This window comes from Pseudopipra pipra, chromosome 4, assembly GCF_036250125.1.
Source record: "Pseudopipra pipra isolate bDixPip1 chromosome 4, bDixPip1.hap1, whole genome shotgun sequence".
Classification (NCBI taxonomy): Eukaryota; Metazoa; Chordata; class Aves; order Passeriformes; family Pipridae; genus Pseudopipra; species Pseudopipra pipra.
In genome coordinates this window covers 42640248-42666875 of record NC_087552.1, presented here as the reverse complement: position 1 = coordinate 42666875, position 26628 = coordinate 42640248, and the positions used below count along the sequence as shown (strand labels likewise).

Here is a 26628-nt window from a genome sequence, read left to right as displayed (position 1 = left end):
GTATATGCTCACATGTTTTTTCAGGACTTCACTCATGCTTTCCTCTGAGTATCACAGCTGTGATTTTGGACTTCAGTGCCACAGATGAATGAATCAGCCCACAAGAGAGACTAGAGTTATGAAACCACTGTGAAAACAATGCAATTAAGGACACAGTTTCAGCAGTACTCTGTCACAAGCTGTTTATTAGAACTTCACTTTGACAATAAATAAGGCATTTCCCAAGCAATCAAAATGTAATTATTTAGAAAGTTAAACAATGCAAGTTTTCACAATGCGAGTTTTAATATATACATAATTTACTGTATTTTAAACACCAGTTCATCTGGAGCTGTACAACAGTAGGATGTCTATTTTTTAAATTCACACAGCAGAAGACTACCAAGACATGTCTTTCATCTGGAAGCTGTGTGTGTAAAAATAATCGCAAACCATATCAGCTTCAGGTTGGATAGTCCAACTGTTAAGAACAAATCCCTCTGTTCATTAGACCAGCTGCTGAATTCCAATTTGAATGTATGGCTTACCCAGGAGAAACTGTGGCTTTTTAAAGTTACAGTTTTAAAGGATAAATAGGCTGCTCAATTCCAACAGTATGATGCAACCATTTGTAGTTTACGGTGCTACTGCACAACCTATTCTGCTCTCTAGACTAGTGGCACAGGGCAAACTTCTGTAAAGAATGATCATTTTCATTGTTGTATGTCTCTAATAGTAAGTACAAACTTTGTACTTAAACTATGTACTGTTAACTATGAAAACATCTTTCAGTTTTGGTCACATGAATTAGCATTTCTTCACTTAAATACTCAAGACATTTAATATGCCTAAACAATGCTTTTCAGAGTTTGACATTCAAAATTAACTTCAAAAGAATGTTCCTGTTAAATAAAGCACCAAGATTTCCCCATATGTTTATTCCTTAAAGAAAGTCTGTGAAATATTAGCTTTTTTTTTTACACATTAGTTCTGTTAAGCGTTGTAACTTTAAAATAAAATTTAATTCTTATGGTTTGATCACAGCCATATTTCCAAAGTAAGTTTTACATATTCTGTGCAACATCCCATGTTCTTTAAGTGCAGAGGTACAGGTCTCAAAGTTATGCAGCTGCAATCGAGTTATCATCTGCTTGACGACCCTGAGGCTTTAAGAAAATAAAGACAGAATTAAAAAAAAACAAACCACCCAAACAACTCCCCCCAAAAAAAACCAAATACCAAACAGAAAAGGCTAAGGCTACTAGGAAACTAACTTTGCAATACACTGTGTTATCAATGTAGCTCTGGTACACAAGTGGAGCATTAAGCTTATCCTGACTTCTAAACGTTTCCAATAGCAGCAGAAACACAGAGGACATCCAGCTGAAATTTCAGTTTGGCCCAGTGAGTACTTGGTAGAGGCTTCAGCTCTTTAACTGCCCTGTTAAATGCCTTCTCCATACACAGCTTAGCACAAGACCCAGCTGATCAGAGTTTTGATCTTTATTGCAGGACAGAAAGCTGAAAATTATCAGTGCATAAAACAGGAATGAGACTGACAATTTCTTGGAGGAATTTTAAGCAACATCACTAGAGATGGGAGAGAGCAAGGAGGAAGTTTTAAAGAAAAGGCATCCGTCAATAAGCTTTTCTGAGGTCTTGACAATTCCAAAGCAAAATCAAAGAATTCTGAAGCCTGAAAGAGTCCACAGGAGTGTTCTGAACACCATGCTTTTGAGGGTAAATGCCTTTTCAATTCACTTAGGGGGACACCTTAACAATCAATTTTTACATGTAAAAAGTAAGTTCTGCCTATCTGTTTTTGTTAAAACAAAATTGAAAGAATGGCAGGCCTGTTTCCTAGAAACATGATTAAAGATGTCTGGACAAGTCTATCTCAAATCATACAAACAAACTCTTCAGGTTCCTTCGTTGTTAAGAGCCTGAATAAAAAGTGAAGAAAATATTCTGGAGACAGCAGCAGTGGAATGAGGAAGCATTGTTTTAGGCAATTGAATTTAAGTGATTCTTAAAAAGTCAAAAGACCACCGTGATCTGTTTTTCATGGCATGAGTGAACTGTCTTCAGAGTTATATCACTTATGAAAAAAATCTAGACTGAGTGATTCACTGACAAAATGTGTTTTTAAAAGTTATTTAGGGAGGTGTGGGATGCTACAGTGTCTCTGAACCTAGTCATACGGGTTGCTCAAACACTTCTTTTTTCAGAAGTGCTACAAATTTTGGTATTGAAAGTATTTCATTATATTTAGCTCACTCCACTATGCTCAACATAGAGGAAACTTTAAAACTCATTTAACAGAGTAAGACATGGAACAAAACAACAGGGAAGGGACAAGCACGTTCAGCTTGTTCACCTAGCGGTAACCAAATATGAATTGCACTGAAACAGATTTCCTGAAGATTTTGGTTGACAACACCAAGGCACAACACGAGATTTTTCAAAGCAAGTAACTCTGTTACAAGGTGGCTGTTTTAGTCTGCTTGGAAACACTCAGCTTGAACAGAGCTAGAGTGGTTGTCCCCCAAAACCTGAGGAGCCCCAAGGAGAGCCTTTAAACACAGGTCACTTCCCACAGCCTTACCTTTACAAAAATGTGTGTCGGGATGAACCGTCTGAGCAACTGATTGGTGAAGTTTGGGAATCGCATCAAGTTAACGTGAATAGAAGGTAACTGCTGATATCCAGCCATCAGAGGATAGAAGTTATATAACATTTCCTGCTCCGTGCCAGGAAGGATTCTTAATCGAATCTTAGAAAAAAAAAGAAAGCCACAAATATAGGTGTTCTGTGTCTAAAAGCAGTCCTCTGGTTACTTTCTACTTATACGATGGTTACTTTCTGAAGCTGGAGAGAATGTAAATAATTGCCTATTCTAATTTAAACTATTGCTTCTACACTGAAACACCATGTTACCTATAAACAACATGACAAACAGCTCCTAGTCAGACTTCCATTTAGCCCTTTTTCAAAGGGAATCTGCATCTCCATATTCTTCCAGACAGAATTTACCATACTTTGAACACCTAAAACCCAATGAGTTTGTCCTCTCTGCACATCAGCAGAAGTCTAATCAGTGTATTCTTCACTACCAGAGAAGCCAGCAAGACCAGTAGATGTGAGTTTTGTACCTGTTTAAGGCCAGAGAACATGAAGGCATCACTGGGTTCCACGGACACCTCCACATCCTGGACTAAGTTGGTCTTATTTCGCAGGTGATACCTGACAGGTAAGGATTCTCGGACTCGACCGAATGATGGCAGATCTTCAGAAAAAAAGTAAGAAATCTCAAATACAAAGTGCATTTCAAGTTCCATTAAAAAAGAAAAAAAAAGTCCATTGCAAAAAGCAGTGAAAAGTTTGAAGAAAAAAAGATACAATAACTAGGTATCTAAAGCATTTCTGACAAGTTTTTTTAGAAACAGTTTAAAGAACAGAACACAACTTCATTACAATTTTCCAGTAACACTTCTTCAACATCTAGTTACAAACCTCCTAACTGCTAACACTGCCTAAGAATAATAACTAGGAAGTCACTTTGGCTGCTGCTGGGTATTTTCAGCTTACCAAAATCTAATCAGATACTGTCAAGAAGCTCCTTTAAAATATAGGATAGGTTGGTGGAAGAATCTCAGTAAAAATGAAGCCAAACCAAGGAAAGCATCAGAATTATGTGTGTTCAGTGAGCATTTCAGTACCCCTCTGTTCTTGTGCAGGTGAAATGCTAGAAGAGAAACAGTTCACCTGCCTACAAGCATCTTCAACTCTCTAGGCTATTTCTTTCCTGGGATGCAGCCAGAGTGGGCGTGGATGGAACAATTGTCACCATAGGCATCTAGAGAAACCTACTGGGAAGGCAGCATCAGCACAGGTAAGTCCAGCCTCTGTGCTGCCGTGTAATAAAGGTCAATCCATTGACAGCTTTTAGGAGAAAATATTCATGTAACTAGCTTCCTGCTCTTCCCTTCGAGGGGGAAAAGCAGGGCAAGGCTTGAGGCAGTCTAAGTGACGATATGGTTTATTTCACTAGCCCCATAATATCCAGCATCAGTTTTCTGTCTTTTGCTACAGTCAATGCAAGCTCTGGGTTCTGTAAAAAATTTTGGCAGTCCTAAAAACTCTAACTGGGACATATATGTTGCCAAATTAACATTACCTGCATTAACATGGAGGGGAATGCTCTCTACAATCACGTGTGGTAGAGTGATGACTGTGCTAACAACAGGTACACTTTCCACAGGTGAACTTCTGCAGGAAACAGTCAAATGCAGACCATGTTGAATATTATACAACATAAAGTGTCAAGCAAGTACACCAAAAGAACATCATTATATGTGACTAAATTAATATTTCAGTAGCTTCAAATAAATTAGTAGTTTCAGTGGTGGAAAGAAAAAACAGAAATACACAAGTATTTCATGACTGGAGAAGACAGGGAGTAGAAGGTGACAAAATAGCTTTGTAATTGATCTAAGATCTTCCATGAAGCTTTCTTCTTTCTAATGCTAAAACCATAATCCTATATTTACCTCTTAAGTGAAATATGGATTTATCAAAAGTCTAACTAATAAGCAGTAATTAGTAAGGTCCAAAGTCTTGCTACAGAAAGATCCAAAACTTTTTTTTGCTTTTTTCAACTTCCACCCCCCTCCAAAGAAAAACCAAACCAACAACTCACTATCATCCCTAAGAACAAATCAGCTTACTTCGTCTCCCCATCAGGGCTAAGAGATGCTTACCTCTTCCAGGAAATTATATAACACCCAGTTGCCACTCCAGTAGCATTAGTAACTGGAGGACAGCGAAGGCAGAAGCACTCACTGGCACTCTCACCTGTCTGTAAAACAACTATCAGCAAGATTTTGTTTAAAATCAAAGCATAAAATTTTTGCAGAAGCCACCAATTCTAAAAACCCAATATGACACAAGCATTCGGCCAGAAAGACCTTTGAAGTGCTCTGCAAACTATACCTACATAATGTATCAATTCAATAGATTGCAAAGTATTTCAACACATGAAAGAGTGACATAAGCAAGCATATGACAGTTTACTTTCTGATCAGCATTATGAGGTCTTTTATGTACATGCAGAATGAGTCATTTGAAATTTAGAGTTCATAAACATGCACAAAAAGCAAAATAATGCCAGTTCAAATTCTACACTTCTCCTACAGCAAATTCCAAGACATCAGCATAAGAGGTCTCTGATGCTTGAAAATAATATGAACATGGATACCTCCCCTCTCCCACCCAAATGGATGAGTGGTGGCGAAGAGAAGGAACACAAGAAAAATCTACTGGCTTTGAGTTTTCACTCTTTTTCTTCTTTTCTTTTCTGACCAAATGAACTAAGAAAAAGTACCTTTTCATTTAGAGAGTGATTTTTAAAAAGTACTAACAAAATAGGTTTTAGTCTTTCAAAATTAATCATTAATCTTTAAAAAAAAAAAATCAACCAAAAGATGGACACCTGTGGTTGGTACCTGTAGGGCTCATATGTCCTGGCACTTTGCTCTTTAGGAGCAATCAATTGAGTCATGAAGCACAAGGTGCCAGAGCTGAAGATGAAATATTATAGTTTGAAGAGTAAAGGACATGGGAAGTAATTACTTTTTGCCAGGCAACCTTTGAATCTACAGAGGAACTAGAGTATTGCAAGTCCTTGATTGCATGGGTGGACAGTTGCCCCACAATCAGGTAGCCACCAAAACTGCCTCATTTGATCCGAAGTTTTTGATAGAATACATATTTTCACATCTCTGACCCCGCAAATGCAAAGAATGTTTTGTTCTAAGATTTTGGATTGGCTCTATTGTTAAGTACTCCATTTATTTAACTTTAACATACTGCAGTTTTAATGGGTAAGAGCTGCAAGATAATTTTTTTCAAATTTAAGTAATAAGTTAGTAAATTGTGGCAATATTAGAAAAAAAAGACAGTTACTACTAATTGTTTTTTTATAATCTACCCTTTCTAGCTTCACATTTTTCAGTTTTGTGGCTGCAATCGTGAACATTGATCACTGGTCTTCAGATGTTGCCTCTATCGCATGGTAAATAGTGTTCGCATTCCAGAAAGTATACATAGCCCATAAAAACTGGAAACATTGAGTATCTTCTCATATGGATATCTAAGTTGCATTTCAGAAGTACTTTCAGGTGCTTTCCCTTACATCTGTTATATTTAGAATTTTCTTTACCATCCATTATTCAAGTCTACTTACTTGATCTAGTGAAACAGAACTACATTTTGAAGCATACTGCTGTCCAAGTTGCATTCTGGCAAGCAACTAGAGTATTAAGCAGCTTTCTTCTATTCAGGGTTTGATAAGCAAACATTTAAAATGTCCCCTTCTATTACTGTCAAGTTATGCAAAAAGTATCCTCCTGATAGAGAGCATACTCTAAGAAAACTTACCATTCTCCACATAAGATTCCAGTTGATCTACTGGGGTCATGGAAGCTGACAGCTGTAGCTGGCTAGTTACAATAGTGAGAGGCCAAGGAGAGGCACTCAGGATGTCTGTCATCAGTAAAAATGGTATATCTGCAAATACTCTGTCCAAGTGCTCCAACTGTCAAAGACAGATACAAGTTCTGACTATTTCTGACCAAACAAGGTGCAACCCTCCAAAGTGGTGTGATTCCAAAATATCAACAGCTTTTCAAACACATACCTTCGTGGAAACAAATTTGACAGCAACATCAAAGGGAAACACTGTGTCTATGGTTACAGTTTCATCCTGTATAGGTAACAAAGAGGTAGAAAGAAGAGTTTCAGACCTGGCTGTTGATGACAAAGATTACTAATGTAAAATTATTTTTAATTATCATTTTAACCAAGTCCTCCCCAGGGAAAAATATATCTTTAAACATATTTAAGAATAAATATAGAAAACTTCTGCTTATAGTTACAAAATGGCTCACCCTAGAAAGGGCTACCATTATGCTGATTTATCTGCTGATTATACCAAATGCTGATTTAGCATTTTTTTTTCTATCTACAAGAAAGGTTTCTAAGACACTTGAAATTACAGCTTTTAAAATATTTCTTGCATTCCATGAATGTATCTCCAGCAATTGGTGCATCTTTAAAACCTACCCGGTGACACTTGCATAGGATTTCTTTCCCCTCGACAACAGTGTTGATTAAGTAAGAAATGTAAAACAGAAACATTCTTGCACCAACTGTTCCACAACGAATGTAGATTGGTTTTTCCAGCTGCAAAATAAAGGAGACTGTGTGAGTTAAGCTATACCTAAATTACATTATTAGACATAGAGCTGTCCAAAATGTATTAATCATCTTACTTGGTCCAAGAGGGCAATAGTAGAATGGGTATTTTTTTGACCATAAGAAATCTCCTTTGATCTTAATCATGCAGTGAGTTTTAATCAGAGTAGCACAGCTCCAGGTGCTTTGCTACTGATGCTCATCTGTTACTTAACAGTACAAGGAAAGACCCATAACTGTAATATGTGATATACCTGATTTCTAATTTACTGATCACAGCTTCAGTTTGGTGCAAACCCTGCATATTTGATCCTCTACCACAATGAATCACACTTGCTGACTATTATCTACTGTCCATTAGGCAGTGCATTTAATTAACAGTTGAGATTAGCCTCCTTATTTCTTATCTCCCTGCTGTATCATCAACCCCAGAATATACCTTATTCCTAAACTTAGTCCAAAAGAGAATCTGGTTAAAGAAATACTAAACTACATGTAAATAGTAGGTTAAATATGCTATAAGTATTTAATTTATCGGTTCATACATCTGAAAGTAAACATTTGGCCTTCTATGAGAGTTTATTAGTTGGTCCCTATTTTCTCAAGTGTGATACAGAAGTAAGGTTTTAAGCCTTCACCTTTTCCCCCGGTTGCAAGTCTCCTACAGGAATGTCAGGAAGCAGTGCAGGAAAAGAGTCATCACAGGCATCTGTTCCATGAAGAGTTACCTGAGTTTTCTGAGTCAGGTTGGCATCTTGCCCTAGGATTAAAAACTGTCTTCATATCCACACAGGTATACATCACTAAAGCATGAAAACAATAACTAAAAGTAATACAATATTAATCTCGAAAAAGCAATGCATAAGGAATTAACATTGTTGATTTTGTTGAGGGAATCTTTCAAAAGTACCAGCAGAGGGTAGATTTGAACACCATCTTAAGTTTTTAAGTTGAAGGGTTCACATCCCTGCAAGTTTGTTTCAGCTATTTAGGCCAGGGAAAAAGTATCTCAAAAATCAGAAATCACATCTAGATGTTCCCTACCATATTATGTAACACAACACAATTATGTGATCCAAGTTTTCTTGATACTCTGTAATGAAGTAAAAAGAAAAGTTTCACTGTTCTGTGATTCTTTTGTTTTCAAGAGCATGGTTTAATGATTTCACATATTTTAAATCTGTTCTTCCAAATTGGTATTGAAAATACATAACAACAAATGTATAGATGTTAAGTGACACCATTCTTTGGTCAGAGCTTAACTAGAATAATGGCATTACTGCAATTATGTGGGATAATTTTCAAAGCAAAACAAGCCACATCTTGCCAGAGTTGCAACTGTTGGAAAATACATCACCTTCCCTATAAATGAAATGTCACATTTCAATCGTTCTTTTAATGCAACTAGCAAGCCCACACTGACCTTGCATATCACATGTTAAAGGGTTAAGATCAAGCAAGGAAAAAACCCAAGAAAAAAAAGAGACCATCTATTAAACGCTGCTTCAGGAGCCAAGCCCAAACATCCAATTAAACAAGTTTCGAGAACACTTCACTGCCTTTAATGAACCATACAACTGCAGAGGGTACGTGGTTCTGTTTCAGAATACACAGAACACATGGCATCCTTTATGTCAGTGGCTCAAAAATATTTTTGCCTTTTAGGATAGTTGCTACTAATAGGAGTACCACGAGTAACATTTGGGCTTGACATATTGAAAACTATCAGCAATATCTATATACAGCTAACTAGGGCTTACACATACAATATTTGCATTTTTAACTTTTCATTCAAAGAAATACTGCCTCAGTTCTCCATTGTTCTCCAAATTTGAAGTGGTTTAAAAGCCAAACTACAAAGTCCAGAGCAGAGGAAAAAAAGCACAGGGTGAGCGTAGGAGAAAACCCACAAAGACCATACTTAGAAAACATTTATCTAGTGCTGTCTAATGCTTTCATCTCAGTCTCAGCAAGGAAAAGATTTCTCTTTAGGGGAAAGAAAAGCTTAGTTATGAGCAAATTAAACAAAAAGCTAGAAAGGAATACAAAAGCTTCCATGTTTTCTTTCAAGATGGTAAAAACTTATATTCTGAAAATACCCATGTAAACACCACAGACAAGCCATGGTTAAAATAATCGTAACTGAATGAGTCTGTTAGCTCTTGTTCTTACCACTGGTATTTCATCATTCCCAACTTAATTACTGCGGGAAAGCCATTTACTATATTTCTCTGCATTGCATCAAGAACAAGGACTCAATTATAAGACTGCTGGATTAAAAGAAAATAACCCCAAATACCTGGCTTTAAACCTGCTGTAAGCTTAACATCTTTGGCCACTGTCTCCTCATGTGACTGGACTGTCACAATCAAACAATACATTTCATTAGTCAGGGCAGGAGGTTCATGACGGAGCTGAACAGAAATGTTCGGCACTCTAGAAATAATCCTTTAAGAGAAGAGACTCGGTTATTGTATGTTTCTTAAATAACATGTTTTAAGCCTAGTTTAAAGGAGACTAAACCAGTCTACTGTTTAAGAGAGGTCTGACAACTGGTGGCCTATTAAACTAAGACAAGTGAGGCTCCTGAAAAGCAGTATGATGGGAAAAACTCAATAAAAACAGACCACTTTGGAACCCTAGGAATAAGCATTAATGGTTCAGATGTTCTGTCAGAAAAGAAAAAAGCACTCGCACCAACTGCAATCAAATTTAATTATTTTTATTACTAATAATAGCTTTGCAATACATTTTTTTAAGGAATTCTTTGTGTGATGGCTTTCATAAGAGAGCAATAACACCTCCCAGTTTGCACAAAAATCTGGGAAAAATCTGCATAGCAAAGTTAGGTGAAGGGGAGAATTAAAGTATTCTTGGCAGACTCAGAGATCATTGCAAGCTTTTTCTGTGCTCCCAGCTATCTGGAGCCTAGAGAGTCCTAAAGAATTGGATTGTATCTATCTTATCCCCAGTTAAGCAAAGACATACTAAAAAGCTTGTATTGAAGAAGTCCAAACAAGCCTTTTATCTTCTTAAACAGAGTGATCAGGACTTCACAGGAGACTCACAATGATACATTATTTATATATATACATATTTTTTCAAGTTTTTACTCACATAGTGCTTGCCTGAATAGTCAAACTGTCCCAGTGCACTTCATTGTCTGGAAGCTTAGGTCTTCGCTTGAAAGAACGTGCTGCCTGCAATGCTTCTTGAGAAGAGGCAGCATCTCCCCCTCCTCCTCGCCAGTTCAGAATCACACATCGGCCAGATTCACTTCCCAGGATCAAGTCCACAGAAGTGATCTGATGGACAGAAATTTGAACATGTATTGGTAACTTTCTCTTCTTATCGCCTACTGTAAGAATAGAGTTTTTCAACATATGCCGGCACAATAAGCACACGTATCATCAAAAAGCTTCTGGCAGCTTTGCAGACTGAGCACCTCACCACCCCAGGATTTCATTTAATGAAACAGCAGTGGGAAAAGTATCCATCCTCATGTGTGTGCAGCGTAGAAGGCTGCAGTTTCCTACCCCCCCATAATGCTATACCACCTCTCACATTTTGGGTTTTTTTAATGTATTGCACGTATCTAAAAAAAAAAACAACTTAAAACCCCCAAAAAATCTTGGAGCAGTACTTAAGTTCTTGTAATTTTTTTTGTTGTTGTTTTGGCATTGTCAAGAGTTTTACTCTCACATTTGATACTCAGTTTCAAGAATTCAAACATTCAGAACAGCAGTGACTTAACTGGTGCCAGATCAGAGGCACACTGTAGTCTGAGTTCATTGTATGTAACAGTAAGAAAGCTGCAACATAAATTGACAAACCTCAATCTTCTTTCCTACATCTTCAGTTTTTGCAACAAATTTGAAGGAGAACTTTCTTGTTTTGCCAGGCACTAAGCACATTGTTCCTTGCGATGACTGTTCTAGAACATCACTTTTTTGATAGGCTTCTTCTACTACACAGTATTGGTTGTAATCCTACAATGAGGGAGTGGGAAGAAAGTTGATAAATTCAGATTGAAGACATCTTTAGAGAATAATGGCAGTATGGCAAATATTAAGGCTCTGTGTAACTGGATCAAACTATATGGGTTCTTCCTACTTTTCACATTATCAAAGTTAGACTTCACAAGTAATTACAATGCAATTCTTTGACACAAGATATCCATTACATTAATGCAACTTCATGCATTACAAGAAATAAGACACCAAAATGATCCTTCTGAAACTACAGAGAGCTCCACAGAAAAAAAAAAAAGATACAATAGATGAACTAATCAAACTGCATTTTGGAGTTTTATCCCAGTATCAATACACTTGTCAAAAGTGATAGATAATGGAAAAGAAACCACAAAAACACCTTTCAGCTTAAGTATTAACATAATTTTTGCAAAAAAGCTTTTATTTTTTTTATGTTTAAAAACACTAATAGATATTACTCCATTCTTATCACAAGCTTCTATCACTAGCTCAGAGATACAAAGAACATAGTTACCTGATTATTGAAACTGATGCAAAGCTTAGAAAACCTGATAGGGTGAGGACAATCAGCTCTCAAGTATACATCAAACTGCACAGGAACATCAACATGAAAACTAGGAGCAAGAAATTTTGCTTTGCACTGGACTGGAATTGAAAAAAAAAAGAAACAAGAAGTAGTTGTTAAATATAAACTACAACATGATAGTCCAGAAGCACACTCTTGAAATAATTGTTGTAAGGATTTTTCTGTGTACACTCCTACAACTTTGGTTGGTAAGTGGGACAAATTTGACTACTAACACTGTCACAGAAAGCCACTTTGGCCAAAACCTTTGCAGAGGAGAACAGATGCAGATGTCCAGCAGAAAATAGATAGACCTGTATAGTTGCATGCAATTTTTTTGTAACAGTCACTCATTCCCCCTTTCTATGGGGAGTATTACTTTGCACACATTTTGCCCTCTTTCCTCAGAATCCTACTTCAAAGCACATCAGAGTGACAGAAGTCTTCCAAAAAGCAGAAATTCTTCTTTAGTAATCCACATCAGGGATAACAGATCACTGAATTCTCTCATTATTTCTTATCCTGCTGATTTAGACAAACACAGCAGTGCTGAAGCGTTGTTCCTCACTTTAATACAGACTTCGTGGTTTTTTTTCTAATCAGTTATTTTCAAGGTATAACTACATCAAAATTTACGATTTGGCATAAATTTGCTTTCTTACTTACCAAATGGTATAAAATCTTGGACTTCTATTGTAAAAATATTACTGCCTGCCAAGGAAACACGGTCAGCCCACAGTTTTTGTGATGCTTTCACAGCAGCAGCGTCACAATCAGGTTCAGGATCAGGGCTTTCATTCTAAACACAGGTAAAAGATTACAAACAGCAGCAAAAGAAGGCTACCAGACACTGACCATTCTTAGAATTATTTAAAAGGGTAATAGGTGTTCTGCCACTTACCATTAGAACTTTTATCAGATTCTTTTCTATTCGGGATTTCTGATCTTCTTTAAGAGTAGATGCTAATAAACAGAAAAAAACCAAAGGTTACAAGACAGAAGCAAGTGTTCCTACTTTCTATTTTTTTAAACTTAACAATAAATCTTTCCTTTAGATTGCATCTTTCAAATAACGCATTCTGGGAAAAAAAATTCTAACATCCATCTACTAGTAATGAAGGATTCATTGGGTTTTCAGAACTTTTCCTATTTTAAATGTTTCCTCTTACTTTCACTGGAACCAAGTAAAATATTTTTTGGTTAGACAAGCATTTTGTAATTTTTTTGAGCAAAGTCCCACAAGAATAATGCTTATGCCTTCCTGGTTTTTATGTTTAAAAACAGAAGAAAGCATAGAAAACTCTGGAACGTGCAGAGAGGCAAGTTCCGATAATATTAGAAAAAACAACTACTGAAGGTAGTTGTAAGGAAGAAAAAAGGACTGTTTAAAATACACATTATTCTCTTGAAGAAAGGTGGGTTTGCACTGTTTGCTATTCTTTAATACAAAGCAGAGTGGCCTGGCTACCTAAAAGAAGATGCAAACACATTTTTACCACACCTACCCTAATAGTGGTGTTAGCAATTTAGGGCCCGAAAGGATTATTTCTGCAATGTCAAGTAAGAGACATTACATGGACCAGAGTGCTTGCATTGTTACTGTGCAGCCACCCTGTGTCACATTTTTTCCTTAAAACATACCACATGCATATTTCATCAGCAGAGTTCTAGTAAAAGGTCTAAGAGAAGCATATTTGTGATTTTAAATCCAGAAATATAGTGTTAGCTTTGTTACTAGGAAAAATGCTTTTCCCATCCCAAAGCTCAGGAAATTCCTTTTACATTATTTCAACTGTCTCAAACAAAGCTCTGTGCCTCAGATATCCCTGACACAGTCTAATTGAATGCAACGAATTTTATAATAGAAGAGCAAGCAAACTCAAATTCCAGCATACCACAGAAGGTAGTAAAAATTCAGCACAGGTACACAGCTATTTTGTAGTCAAATAATTTGAAGTACTGTAAGCACTGTACCTGACAATGATTTGTCATACTTCAAAATACATGTACTTAAATTTTTCTGTATAGGCTGAGTGGATTTCTTAAAAGAATACCTACCTCTACCCAATAGTTCTAAAGAGTATGTTATATAATCTTTTAGCTGGGCCATCAGATATGAACATTTGAGTGCTGTTGTCAATATGGAAGTGAGAAGGGTCCACCATCCTTCGCTGCGATATTCACACATAACATAATCCAAAAGCCTGCAACACAGTAAAATCGAGAGAAAACAAGTTATATTCACCAATAGTTTTTAGAAGCTTGCCTTTATTTGGTATCATTAATACAAAATTCATTTTCACTAACACAAATGTTAAAATCAAGTCTACCATTTATATGTGGCAATGATTATTGAAAACAACATGAAATTGTGGCAAAGAAATACATTTATTCCATGAATTTTCTATTTCAAACTAGAAAAATTTTCACAAGAGAACAAAACCACATACCTTAATACATTCCTAATACTGACCAATGTTTGTCATTACTAGAAAAGCAGAGAAGCGATTTTTTTAAACTCTGCTCAACTGTTTAAGACAAGAATTTCTGCCTACTTCAGAAAAATCTACTTAACAGAAAAAAAAAAAAGCTTCTCCATAGAACAATCAAGCTTGACACAAATTGATCTGTTTATTGTAGCCTATCTTCTCCTCCATGTAAATTTCAGTCAGCTACTAACAACAGTAAATACATGTCTGTCTTCAAACAAGAGACAGACAGCACTCAATCAGTGAGCTAGAAATATATAATATTTGCCCAGTAAGGCAAGCTCCCACAACAGCTCAGAGCAGGAAGTTTTTCTGCTCTAATAACTGACTCATCATATCTGTTTTGCTTTCTTTAATAAAAGTGGAGTTTGTAGACTCAGTAGTCAATAGCTTGTGCTTCAATCAGATCCAGGTACAAGGATGATCTTACACAAGCTTCCAACATTATTTCACAGCAATATGACATGGGGTCTTGATGAGAATACAGCATGCAAAAGAAGCAATCACGAAAGATACTCACTTCAAAGCCTTGGCATAATCTTTAGCATAGTAATATTCTTCTCCCATTTGAACCACTGATTAAAAAAAAAAAAAAGTTCCAGATCAATATTGAAAGCCTTTGCAAAATAAATTTAAAAACCGCATCTGATTATCTATACTCACTCAAGTGACTTTTCATTCTTGGACATTTGTATTTCTTGAACTGCGCGACAGCATTACTCAACAGAGTGATTATTAGCTCCTATCAGACAAAATCATTACTGATATCATTATATATACAAACATTAGCGTTGTACTAAAAACAGATTTTTTTTTTCTGTAGAATAAAACTTACCGAGTGAAGGACATTTTTCTCTTTTAACTGTAGAGATAAAATCCCCATCTTCTCCTTTTCAGGATCAGAAAGATCAAAGCCTGTATAAGACAATGAAAAAAATCTATGAAACTGGAATTCTGTCCAGAGCCAAAGGGAACTATTTATTCTGTGAGCAATATGCAATGCAAGCTTCGACTTAAACACAGTCGCACATTCTTTCACCTCACAGACAGTTATATCTGTCTGGAAGGGAAATTCTAGAAAACAAATATCTTTCCCCTTTTTTAAAAGAAATTATCTAAAGCTACCCAAAATCAGCAAGTTACAGTAAAACCACCTAGTCTTCATACTGCATCTATTAACATTTAAAGTGTGTATGTTAAGACAAATTTGTAGCCTTTTTAAAATCTGATCTCAAATAAGGATACAAACATGTTTCTGTAGCACAGAGCTCACCATCACATGAACTGCATAGGGCTTTAAAAGACTATAAACTCTTGCTGGAACAAAAAACCCCTAACTTTAATATATTAACAAGTAAAGTTTCTCTTCATCTAAAACTGTTTAACCTCAGAAGTAGATTCTAAATAATTTTAAAACAGTAGGACTGCAAGATAAAAGAGGTTAGACAGTACCGTATTTACAGTAAACCGAATAAAGTCTTAAAGAGGGCAGTGATAAAGCAGTAAAGCCCAAAGGATATGCAGAGAATATAGAAGACCAAATGGAAAGGGAGAAAGGGAAGTAAAACCACAGACAACAATGAAGATCTCAGAACTACATGTGTATTCATATATAGCTCAAAGATGTTACAATGCAGAGTCAGAAATTCTGAGAAAAACATCCTCCTTAATAGGAAAATCATTAATTCCTTTCTTAGATAAAAATCTAGTCATTGCATCCTCTCAATCCATTTCAAAATCCCAAAACCTTTTTCATTAAAAAAAAAAAAAAAAAGAAAGTCCTGAGCTCCTGTCTGCAGTTGACAAGACACAGTGTGGATGGCAGGATGAACTTATAAAGATCACTTTCACAGACATCATTACTTTTGCTGTATCCAGTTCTCCAACTTCTCTTCCCAGGATCACGTTTCACTGCAGTTGGGATTCCTGCAGCACAGTGATTACAGGTAGCTTGGGCAGCAGTAGAAACAAAGCAGCAGCAGCAGAGCTTCAACGTGGCCTATGCAACTTTGCTGAAGACCTGATCCTGCATAAACCTGAGGTTCCTTTTCTGTTCGTTATAGAGATTAAGCACACTTCCTGTGCTGCCAACTGACACCTGCTCAAGTCGTACAACCAACTAACAAGAGAGTGAGGTCTCAGCCCTGCATCCATCTCAGTGGAAAACGGATTACATGTTGATGCCTGCTAAGTTAGCTGGCAGGATCAGCAGCTAAAAAAGTTTGTCCAAACTCCACAGATACAAGACACAGAAACATACTCAATATTCCTTGCCGCCATGGTCTTTGCCCATAGAAGTCAAGCACTCCAGTTTGCGTTTCCAGGGGATCCGGATTGGGATACATCACAGAGGACTGTAAATTCAGCAAATACAGTAACAAAAAAGGGTTCATGTTTTATTTTCTGCCAGGTAAGCATCAGAAAAACCCTAAAACAATACCCTCCACCATGTACTGATACTAATGCTCTTGTTTCTCGGCTTCCCATAAGTCAACAGATACAATGCACATATAGAAAAATATACTGGAAAAACAAACCAATAAGTTTTCAAGTATCCAGAGATGTAGAAAGTAGATTTAAAAAAAATATTAAGAACATGTCAGAATTATTTGTAATAAAATAAATACTAATGCATTTTCTCTGCAGTAACTTTTCCCATACACAACAAATACACATAACATTAGTAAGCATCAGAAAGATGCTTCTTTGGATTTCATTTATGCATATTACAGATTGTTCCACTTCCATTTAAGACTACAATATTAGCTAATTTTCTATCTGGTTACTTGCAAAGCGTTTTCTCCCCTCCCAACTTACATCATGGTTACAAAGCATATTTGCTAGCTGTTTCCGTTCCTGTGCATAGTAGGCTGCCTGCTGGTAATAGAAACCTGGATTCTGAGTTTGAATTGCTGTCAATCCCAGCTTAATCGCTTCATCAAACAAGTCACCAAAAGCCTGAAACCTGTTAAAGAAATTTGTAACCAACATTATGTACAGAACAGCAATTTGAACTGAAAGGTACCCTACAATTAAAAGTTCTGGTTAGTGTTAAGGCAGATTACATTTCTCTGAACTTTTGCATCTAAATTCTATGGCTGTATTTGTGTCATAGTCTGTTCATTCAAAGAGAAAATTGGTCAATAATCAGTGCAAAACAGAACAATAGTGTACAGTTTATATGTTCTAATGTATCTTTATCTTAGATAAATTGCTCAAAATTTATATCTTGTCTAGACAAGTAAAACAGTGAACTACATAAGGTTATATAAAACTAAGCCAGAAACACTACTAAGCAAAAACATACTGTTTAGACATCCAGGCAGCATGCTCAAAAGCCAGTTCTGCACTTCCTATTTTTTTCTTGCACAGGTCAATATGCTTCCTGAACTGTGCGATTGCATCCAGTGGAGTATTATGCTGAAAACAAAGGCGACAGATCTAAAAAACATCAAAATAAGAGGAAAAACCACTGTGTTAGGTTGCTAAGAATTAACACTCAAACCCCCCCCCAAACTAATTTTACATATTTCTGAAGAGCAAAAATTGCATAAAAAATATAGGGAGAAAAATAGATGTAAACCATAATGCACTACACCTGAAACTATATGGTCCTCTATTTCATCTAATGCTACTTTTCTTCCCCTTCTCCCCAGGGCACCAATGGAAGAGTGCATAACCCACTGCCAAATGTAACACAGAACTGCAGAGCCACTATAAATATCATTATCTTTGAAGACTGCAATGTGCAAATGGAATTTGATGGAATCCAACTCCAAGATTGTTGTAAGTGGTGGGATAGTTTTGTTTTACCTAAAATCCTCTAAAACACCACAGAAGTATAGTCTGATTCTTAACGAGTTGCTTTCCTCCTCCTAGCAAGCAGTAACTGAACTATATTGCCCTAAGTTTTGCAAGAAGACAAAAATATTCAGGGAACAAGCAGCCCTTGCATTCATTCCCCCTGCACAGAGTGCAAGTTAAAAGGGAATCTAGTCTTTCAGATGATTGCATCTCAAATGAACTCCAATCCTTCAAAATAATCCCGAACTTCAGCTAAGGATCTTTCTTTTGTATGGAATTCAGAAGTCTCTGCAAGTCTAACTGGGATTTCACTCTTTCTAATCCATCTCTGTAAAAGCAATATAAAATTAACTTTTCACACATTAAAGATGCATCGAGTTCTTTTTTAAGTAAAGACTGTCAAAGATTAGAAGTACAGTTGTTACCTTGTAATTTATAAATCCTGCCATGGTCTTGATTTCCAGCATGTTTGTTTCATGAGCCCTCAATTCATGCACAAGATTATATGCAGTTCTGTAATTCCTAAGCACGAATACTTAAATTAGAGTTAAATCATACAAAATAATAAAATGTAAGAACAGGACTGCCGACAACAAAAAACTGCCTTTCAATGAGTGTGTTCTTCCCAGGAAGAACTTGCCCCTTACATACATGTTTAAATAATTTTGCATTCAGGAAAATATTTATCACAGTCTATGGCTTAGAGGGTGGAGGAAGATTACATGAGTCTTACTTGAGAGCATTCTGTGTATCCTGTTTCAGCTCACTGAAGAACGCTATTTTGAACTGGTGTCTAACAAATAAAAGCTGCAAAACACAAACAGTGTACATCATTCACAAATATTCCAACATACCTGTTACCTACAAAGCAGACACAGGTGATAACTTCAGAAATTTACATAATATAGCACTAGACTTGAAAAACTGACTATGCAACTGTTTCCTAATAGTTCTCTCTGCCACCATGACACAGCAGTGATCTTTCAACAGATTTAATCTATCCAAAGTCTTTTACCCCGAAACAAGGGAGAGGTTTTGTAACACCCCAAAGTCTCTACGACAGAGTTGATTGTGGTTTGCAGCTTATCACTTGGATTCCAGATTCCAAGAGAGGGAAGCTGGCAATCTCAACAGAACATTGTGTGTCTGAGTGGATTTGAAAAGCAAAAGTTAAAAAGCCAAATCAAGTGCAACTTTGAGTACAAAATGTCTAAGGAAAGTACATCCCACAACTTGTTAAGATATTACACTCAAATAGGTTAAACCATAGAGATAATTAAGAAGTTTTTCTTTTTTTAATCTGAGAGCTTGATGCAGCTCTTCTAATGCAGATGTGAGGAATACAAATGTAAGAACAAAACCAATCAAAATAAAAGCTTAAATTGCAGAAAATAAAACCTGATTTACTTACTATACTGAGAGAGGACATCTCAAGTTGGAAGGGCGGGAATAAAAACATTTAAGCAATAAACAACTCTTATTTTCATGTTTTAACATGCAATATAATTTTGCACAGTACTTCAAAAACAGGGTAACATTACCTGATGAGTGGTTTTGTTCAAGAACTCCTTGTGAGATTTAACTCGTCGTATTTCTGTGTAATAGTAAGTCTGTGCATGCTCATAGAAAGCATTTTCCAACCTGCAACAAAGTTGCTCATAAGTGTCACAAAGTTTCTCCCACAAACAAAGAAATTCTGAAGTTCTTCAAAATAAGTTATTTTTAATCCTGCTTTTTTCAGTGTTGGCAAAGTAGCTCGAGGTATTACTAAACTCTTCTTTAAGTTACAACACAGTTAAGAGCCTGCAGACAAAAACTCTTCACATAAGGATAGCAAGAAGTAGAACAAGCAAGCTTTATATACTGACTTCTTATACAACAATCTCTAGCATTTAATTTAAGAAAGTCTGAGGGTAAGCTGTTCTGATTTTGCAAGGCAATAGAAAGTGGAGAGATGCCCCTAAATCAAGGCAAGTAAACCTTGCTGAGGCTCCCAGACAGTGTCTGAACAGGTCGAGATCTTATTTGCTGGACTTATTTGCTGAGGGGAGTAGTGGGAAGGAAAAAAATATCAGTAAACAAAATTATGAGGGCACAGACTAGGTTTCATTATTCTGTCCAAACATCAACAGCTACTTGGTTTGCAGAGGTAACAGTGAGATTTGTGTTTGCAAGATAAATAGCCCAAGGCAAGTTGTAGGGGGAGAAGACAAAGAACACCAAATGTAGTATGAGGCTGAGGAGAACCTAAGAACCATATGCTATATGATCAAGTCATGAGGAGTAAAATCAACTAGAACAAGACCAGAATCCAGGAGAGGAATACTTGCAATAGCACTGACACATGCAGGAAGTAAAGGCTGAAGTACCAACTCTGTGATTTGGCCAAGAAGGGATCACTGCAGACCTTGATTAAGGCAGATCACAACTTGTGTTCTGTCTGCCATGCAACTGAGAGGATGGCAATGAAAACAATGGGAAAGACCACTGGACAGCAATTGTTAACTATGAATTCAGTCACAACAGGGAGACAAATAAAGTCAACCTAGTATATTTGTTCTGGTATTATATTGTGGCCATATAAGAGAACATGAGCCACTCTGAGGGATAAAACAAATTACAGTCTTTTATTACTGTGAAATCTCAATTAAAGATGTCAAAATTAAAAGACTTATACCAGAACTTCTGACATGATTATATGCACAAACAGTTGTTGTTGTTTTTTTCCCACCAACTTGGAGACTGTTGCAAATCTCATAATAAATCTCATAATAAAATGCAGTTTGCAAAGGCTGACACTAGTTAACACATGGTGAACATTCCCACTTTAGCAAAATAAAAGTAAAATATGAAAAACTAGAAGTAATGGTTACCCTATTTTGATGAATTCCAGTGGCAGTTTGTGAGCAGCGTGGATACAATACCAGCATCAATTTATGTTGAGAATTATGCTGTTTATATATAAATACAAAGGTGAGAGAAGAATTAGCCTCTCAGACCAAGACCTCTTCTCTCCCTGAGCATATATTGGAAAATTAAAACTAATTCTATTAAACCACGATTTGCCTTAGTTTGAGCCCTTCTTTTTAGATCTACACAAGTCTCTCAACCTTTCCCTAATCTGTTTTTGAAGTCTTCCTAATTTATTTGATGTTGTGTTCCCTGTAAATATTAAAACAGAAAGCACAAGAAATTTATAAAATGACAAAGACATAATATTTGCAGCCAGACAGATGCCACTTAGCATAAACAGAAAGAGAGAGCTGCACAGCCAGGAAGGGGGGTAGGGGGAAACAAAAACCTGCCAAGAGTTAAACTTAACAACAACACATTTGTAGGGAAAATCATTTAGAACCAGCAAGGCCAAAACCACTGCAGAAGTAGAAAAGTTCACTTTGCCTCTATCTCACTTGAGGAAGGGAACATCTTGGGATATTTAATAATATTTCTTTATAAGCAACATATCTGACTGTCATTACTCAAATTCACAGAGAAACAAAGTGGTGTGGAATTCAGCAGGTCCCCTTACTGAGCCCTGGGGAACACCACTCGTGCTGTGGGAGACAGTGTCAAAGGCTTTACTACAGTCCAGGTAGACAACATCCACAACCGCTCCCTCAACCACTAAGCGGGTCACCTGGTCATAGAAGGAGATCAGACTGGGCACCTCCCTGGTTGACCAGGGCTGCTGGTAAATGACTGAAAGTGGCTCACTGAGCACTTCTGTCAGCTCCCTCAGTATCCTTGGGTGGATCCCATCTGGCCTCACAGACTCGTGCACGTCTCAGTGGTGTAGCAGGCCACTGACCATTTCCCCTTGGATTACGAGGGCTTCATTCTGCTCCCTGTCTCCGTCTGCCAATTCAGGGGGCTGGGTACCTTGAGGACAACTGGTCCGGTTATTAAAGACTGAGGCAAAGGATGCAATAAGTACCTCTGCCTTTTCATCTTCTTTTGTTACTATGTTTTGCCCCACATCCAATAAAGGATGGAGATTCTCCTTAGCCCTCTTTTTGTTGTTAATGTGCTTATGGAAACATTTTTAATTGTTTGTTTGGGGTTTTGTTTGTTTGTTTGTGATTTGTTTGGTTTTGCTATTGTTTTTTTACAGCACAGCCAGATTAAGTTTTATTTGGGCTTTGGCCCTTTTCCTTTTTTCCCTGCATAACCTCATGAAACCCTTGTAGTTCTCCTGAGTTGCCTGCCCCTTCTTCCAAAGGATATAAACTCTCCTTTTTTTCCCCAGGTTCCAGTCAAAGCTCTCTGTTCAGGCCAGAACAGTCTTCTTCCTCGCTGGCTCATCTTTCAGTACAGGAGACAGCCTGCTCCTGCACCTTTAATATTTCCTTCTTGAAGAATGTCCAGCCTTCCTGGACTCCCTCCCAAGGGACTCTGTCAACCAGTCTCCCAAACTGGACAAACTCTGCCCTCCAGAAGTCCAATGTAGCGGGATATTGAATCCCCTTCCTTACTTCTCCAAGAATCTAAAATACTGTCATTCTGTGATTGCTGTGCCCAAGACAACCTCCAAGCATCACATCACCCACAAGTCCTTCTCTGTTCACAAAGAGCAGATCCAGTAGGCACCTTCCCTAGTTGGCTTACTAACCAGTTGTGTCAGGAAGTTCTCTTCCACACACTTTAGGAACCTCCCAGACTCTTTCCTCTCTGCTGTGTTGTATTTTCAGCAGACATCTGGTAAGCTGAAGTCTCCCATGAGAACAAGGGCTAGTAATTATGAGGCTTCTCTCAGTTGCTTATAGAATATTTCATCTGCATCTTCATCCTGGTTGGGTGATCTGTAACAGACTTTCAGCAGGATACTTGCCTTGTTGGCCTTCCTCCCTGATTCTTTCACATAAACACTCAACCCTATCATCAGCATCATTAAGCTCTAGACAATTGAAACACTCCCAATCAAAACACTCCCTAACATACAGGGCTACCCCACTGCCTCTCCTTCCTTGTCTTTCCCTTCTGAAGAGTTTATAGTCATCCACTGCAATACTTCACTTGTGCAAATCATATTTCCATGATGGTAACCAGATCATAGTTTTCCAGCTGTACAAGAGCTTCCAGGTCCTCCTGTTTGTTGCCTATGCTCTGTGCAGTGGTTTAGATGCACTTCAGCTGGGCTATTGATCCCACCATCTTTTTGAGGGGAGAAGCCCTAATTCCTACGTGATCATTCTCAGACACTTCCATGGTTCCTAACACAGCCATAACTCTTGTGTCTTCACTGCCACATGAAGTTCCATCCCCTACTTCCAATGACCCAGCAGAATGAAGGTCCTCACTAGCACACCAATACATTGGCATGCTGTCCCCAGGCTTACCTGGTTTTAACCCTTTCCCCCTTTAAGTCTAGTTCAAAGCCCTTTTAACAAGCTCAGCTAACTCTTTCCCCCATTTGAGACAAGTGTACACCAGCTGTTGTCAGCAGGCCTGGTGTTGTATAAACCTACCCACAGTCAGCAAACAGAGCAAAACAGTGCTTACCTTATGATATAGCCAACAAGATGATCAGTGTGTGGAAGTACAAAGAGTGATTTTCCAGAAAGGTCACAAGCATTACATAAAGCTGCTGCCCTCTCTGATGCAATAACATCTTCCCCTAGAGAAGTCAAGGAAAGCACAAGTAAGTGGTATGTGGTGCCACAATGTCAAACTAGCTCTAAAAGCTTAAAAGTCAAACCTTAGGTAGACCTAAAGCTCTAAAAGATATGGAAAAATCTACTAAAGTTAAAAGCAAGATCACATTCTTTCTTACTTCTTTCAGAATACTATGTGCTTCATCCAGCAGAACACATTGCAGAAACTTTCTAGCAGTTTCTAGCAAAAAACTACAAGTATTACATAAGTTTTTCATCTCTCACAAAATTAAACACTCTATGTCTTAAGAAATACAACAGCATACAGAAAAGTCAAACACATACAGCAGGTAGAGCAAAAACAAAAAAAAAAAAACATTTTGCCAAACACTCAAAAGTGTACAGCTACAGCTGAAGCAGCAGCTCTACAGAAATGTAAGGTTAAAGTGTATCACATTGCACAGCTCCACTTGGCTCCAAAATTTTATTGACTGAAACAGAGTTAAGATGAAAGACCTTTGTAGGTACCAAATACCTTTCCTCTAAGCTCTCAAAGCTTTTACTGCTTTTCTTGATCTTAAGCAAAGTTTAAAATGTAACTTGCTTACAAGAAGGCACCTCATGTGCATTACACTAGTAAACCATCTTTGATACTGTGTATCAAAAATCAGACTTGGACTTAAGAGGAAGATGTTAAGGAGAAAAGTATCAAATGTTTAGGGTCAACCACCCTGAGTGCTTTTTATCCTTACACTTTCCTACAGTCATATTTAATATATGTGGAAGACATTAGATGAAGAACTGCAGATAATGTGACAAACAATAGTCAGCTCAGTCTCTTGGGTCTTCTGAAAAACAAGAACTTCACAACTGTGCACAGTTTCCAAGTACCTGGAGGCAATGGCGTTTTTTTCTGAATCAAAACCACAGCGACTTTCGTATTTCTTCCCTGCAAACTTTGCCTAAAATTAAGACAACACAGCACAGTGTCAAGGTTTCACTTCTTAATTCTGAATAATCAGAACAAAATGAGATTTCAGTCTAGATGGAAGCACTAGAAGAATGTTACACAGGAGAAAAAGCCAAACATAATAATATACTACATCATTCACAGAATGCTGTGTTCCCTTTTTTGGGAGAGGATAATTGCACTGAGTTTAGCAAGCAAAATTTCAGGGGCTGTTTTTACTTAAGTAACTTTTACAAATAAACTGTTAAAAAAAGCTTTTTTACTGTCGGTTGTATGTTAAAGAGCAAAGCTCAAGTTCCCCTTAATTTGTGTTTAAGAAAAAAAAAAGGTATGTTTTATATTCTGCAATTTACACTTACATTAGCTTTTACTACATTATGAACCAAGTGAAAAAAGTCTACCTGACAATTTCAACTCGAGTAGCACATTCCAGCTGCTTTTCCTTCCACTGTGGCTCATCCCAGTCTAGTTCATAGAATACCACCACAAGTGCTGGAACCAAATTCAGGTGTTTGTTCATCCAACCAGTCTTCAGGATTCCTTTTGGAATATACCATTCATAGGATGTCCTCTGAAAATATTGAGGATATCAAAGCAAGCTATCAAATCCATTTACAAACATTTGTAGCAGGAGAAAAAGAATTGCCTCTACATTCTTGTCACTTGAGAATATGTTTGTTAATTTCCTTTAACATTCCTCCCCTTGAGCCTTTGCTCCCTATTAAGACATATCCCTTGATTCCTGGCATCAAGACTTTATGTCTGAGATAGCAGCAGCAAAGAACAACATATTCCAGGTAGACTGGAGAAGGGTCAAGTTCAGAAGCTTGTTTCACATAGTGCCATGAAACATTAGGCTCAATTTAAAACAGGGCTCTCAAACAGAGCAAGGACACACCAGCTTAAATTCTTTGCCTTTGCCAGTATCATGGAATTATGTAGTTTTCCAAGGGCTAAATCCATTGACATTGCTTCTTAACTTGCCATTGCAAAGCAGAGAGTAGAGCAGAAATATTCCTTCTGCTGTGTTTCACTTAGTTAAAGGCTTCATGCTGTTTTCAGAACACACTAATTCCAAATATCTAATTTCTCCAGAGTTAAACTTGAGGTTTCATTAAAGCTCAAATTTTACAAGGTGCCTTAGCGCTGAGTCAAAGAACAGCAAGTACTTTAAAATGCAAACCATACTGTCTTCCTCTGCATCTGGCTCACGAGCTAAGGCACCCGGTCTCCTATGCACCCACTGCGCTCCCTCACAACACCCGTGGCTTCCCCTTCACCCTCACAATTTCCCTGACTTGAAGCTCCCACGCTTCCCCTCCAACAGCGGGGAAAGAAGCACAGGTCCGGCCGGGCGCGGTGCTCGGCCGCCTGCGGACCCTGCAGACCAGCCCACGGCCCTTCCCTCAGCGAGACACCAACTCCCGCGTCCTCACTCCCGAGGCCGTGCTGCGGGGACAGCGGGCTGGAGCCCTGCAGGACTGGGGGCACTCGGTACCTTCGTCCTGCACTTGGGGTACTCGTGGTCGCCGGGCAGCACTTTGAAGGAGATGGGGACGCGGTCGGCCCTGCGGTTAGCGCAGAAGGCGTCCCACACGGCGCGGTGCACGGCGTTATACACCACGTCCAGGCCGGTGAGCGTGACGAATGCCATGGGCCGGCAGCACAGCTCTACCGGGAAGTCCCAGTGCGTCGGCGGGGTCATCCTGCACCCGGCACGGCGGCCCGCGGACCAGCGGGACAGAGGTGGCGGGAGGGCGGCCCAGGCCGGCCGCAGGAGCGCCCCGTTGTCCGGGGTCCGTCCTCCTCGGAACGCCGCCTACCGCGGCGGGATAGAGCCGGGACGCGCCGGGAAGCACCAGCTGGCAGCGGCCGCGGGTCACGGGAGGCAGCGCGGGCGGGCCCCGCCTCAGGAAGCGAGCGCCGGGCGGCGTCGGAAGGGCAGCGCGAGCGGCCAATCGACGCCTCGGCTGCACCGCCCGGG

At 38.2% G+C, this 26628-nt stretch overlaps 1 protein-coding gene across 1 annotated transcript; it reads right to left on the bottom strand.

Annotated features, from left to right (window-relative positions):
- Positions 1 to 156: 156 nt before the first annotated feature.
- TRAPPC11 (trafficking protein particle complex subunit 11) lies at positions 157 to 26548 on the bottom strand. The gene is made up of 29 exons (XM_064652616.1): positions 26143 to 26548; positions 25046 to 25215; positions 24566 to 24636; positions 23583 to 23697; positions 19625 to 19724; positions 18817 to 18890; positions 18509 to 18605; positions 17587 to 17720; positions 17097 to 17244; positions 16540 to 16633; positions 15115 to 15194; positions 14943 to 15021; positions 14800 to 14854; positions 13849 to 13994; positions 12692 to 12753; positions 12457 to 12589; positions 11740 to 11870; positions 11067 to 11222; positions 10351 to 10538; positions 9533 to 9681; positions 7872 to 7993; positions 7102 to 7221; positions 6677 to 6742; positions 6418 to 6574; positions 4740 to 4848; positions 4157 to 4248; positions 3132 to 3265; positions 2585 to 2752; positions 157 to 1145 (listed from the first exon to the last, which is right to left on the bottom strand). The coding sequence occupies exons 1-29, from the start codon at positions 26347 to 26349 to the stop codon at positions 1101 to 1103; spliced, it is 3402 nt and encodes a 1133-aa protein (XP_064508686.1). The 5' UTR covers positions 26350 to 26548; the 3' UTR covers positions 157 to 1100.
- Between the last annotated feature and the right edge of the window lie 80 nt (positions 26549 to 26628).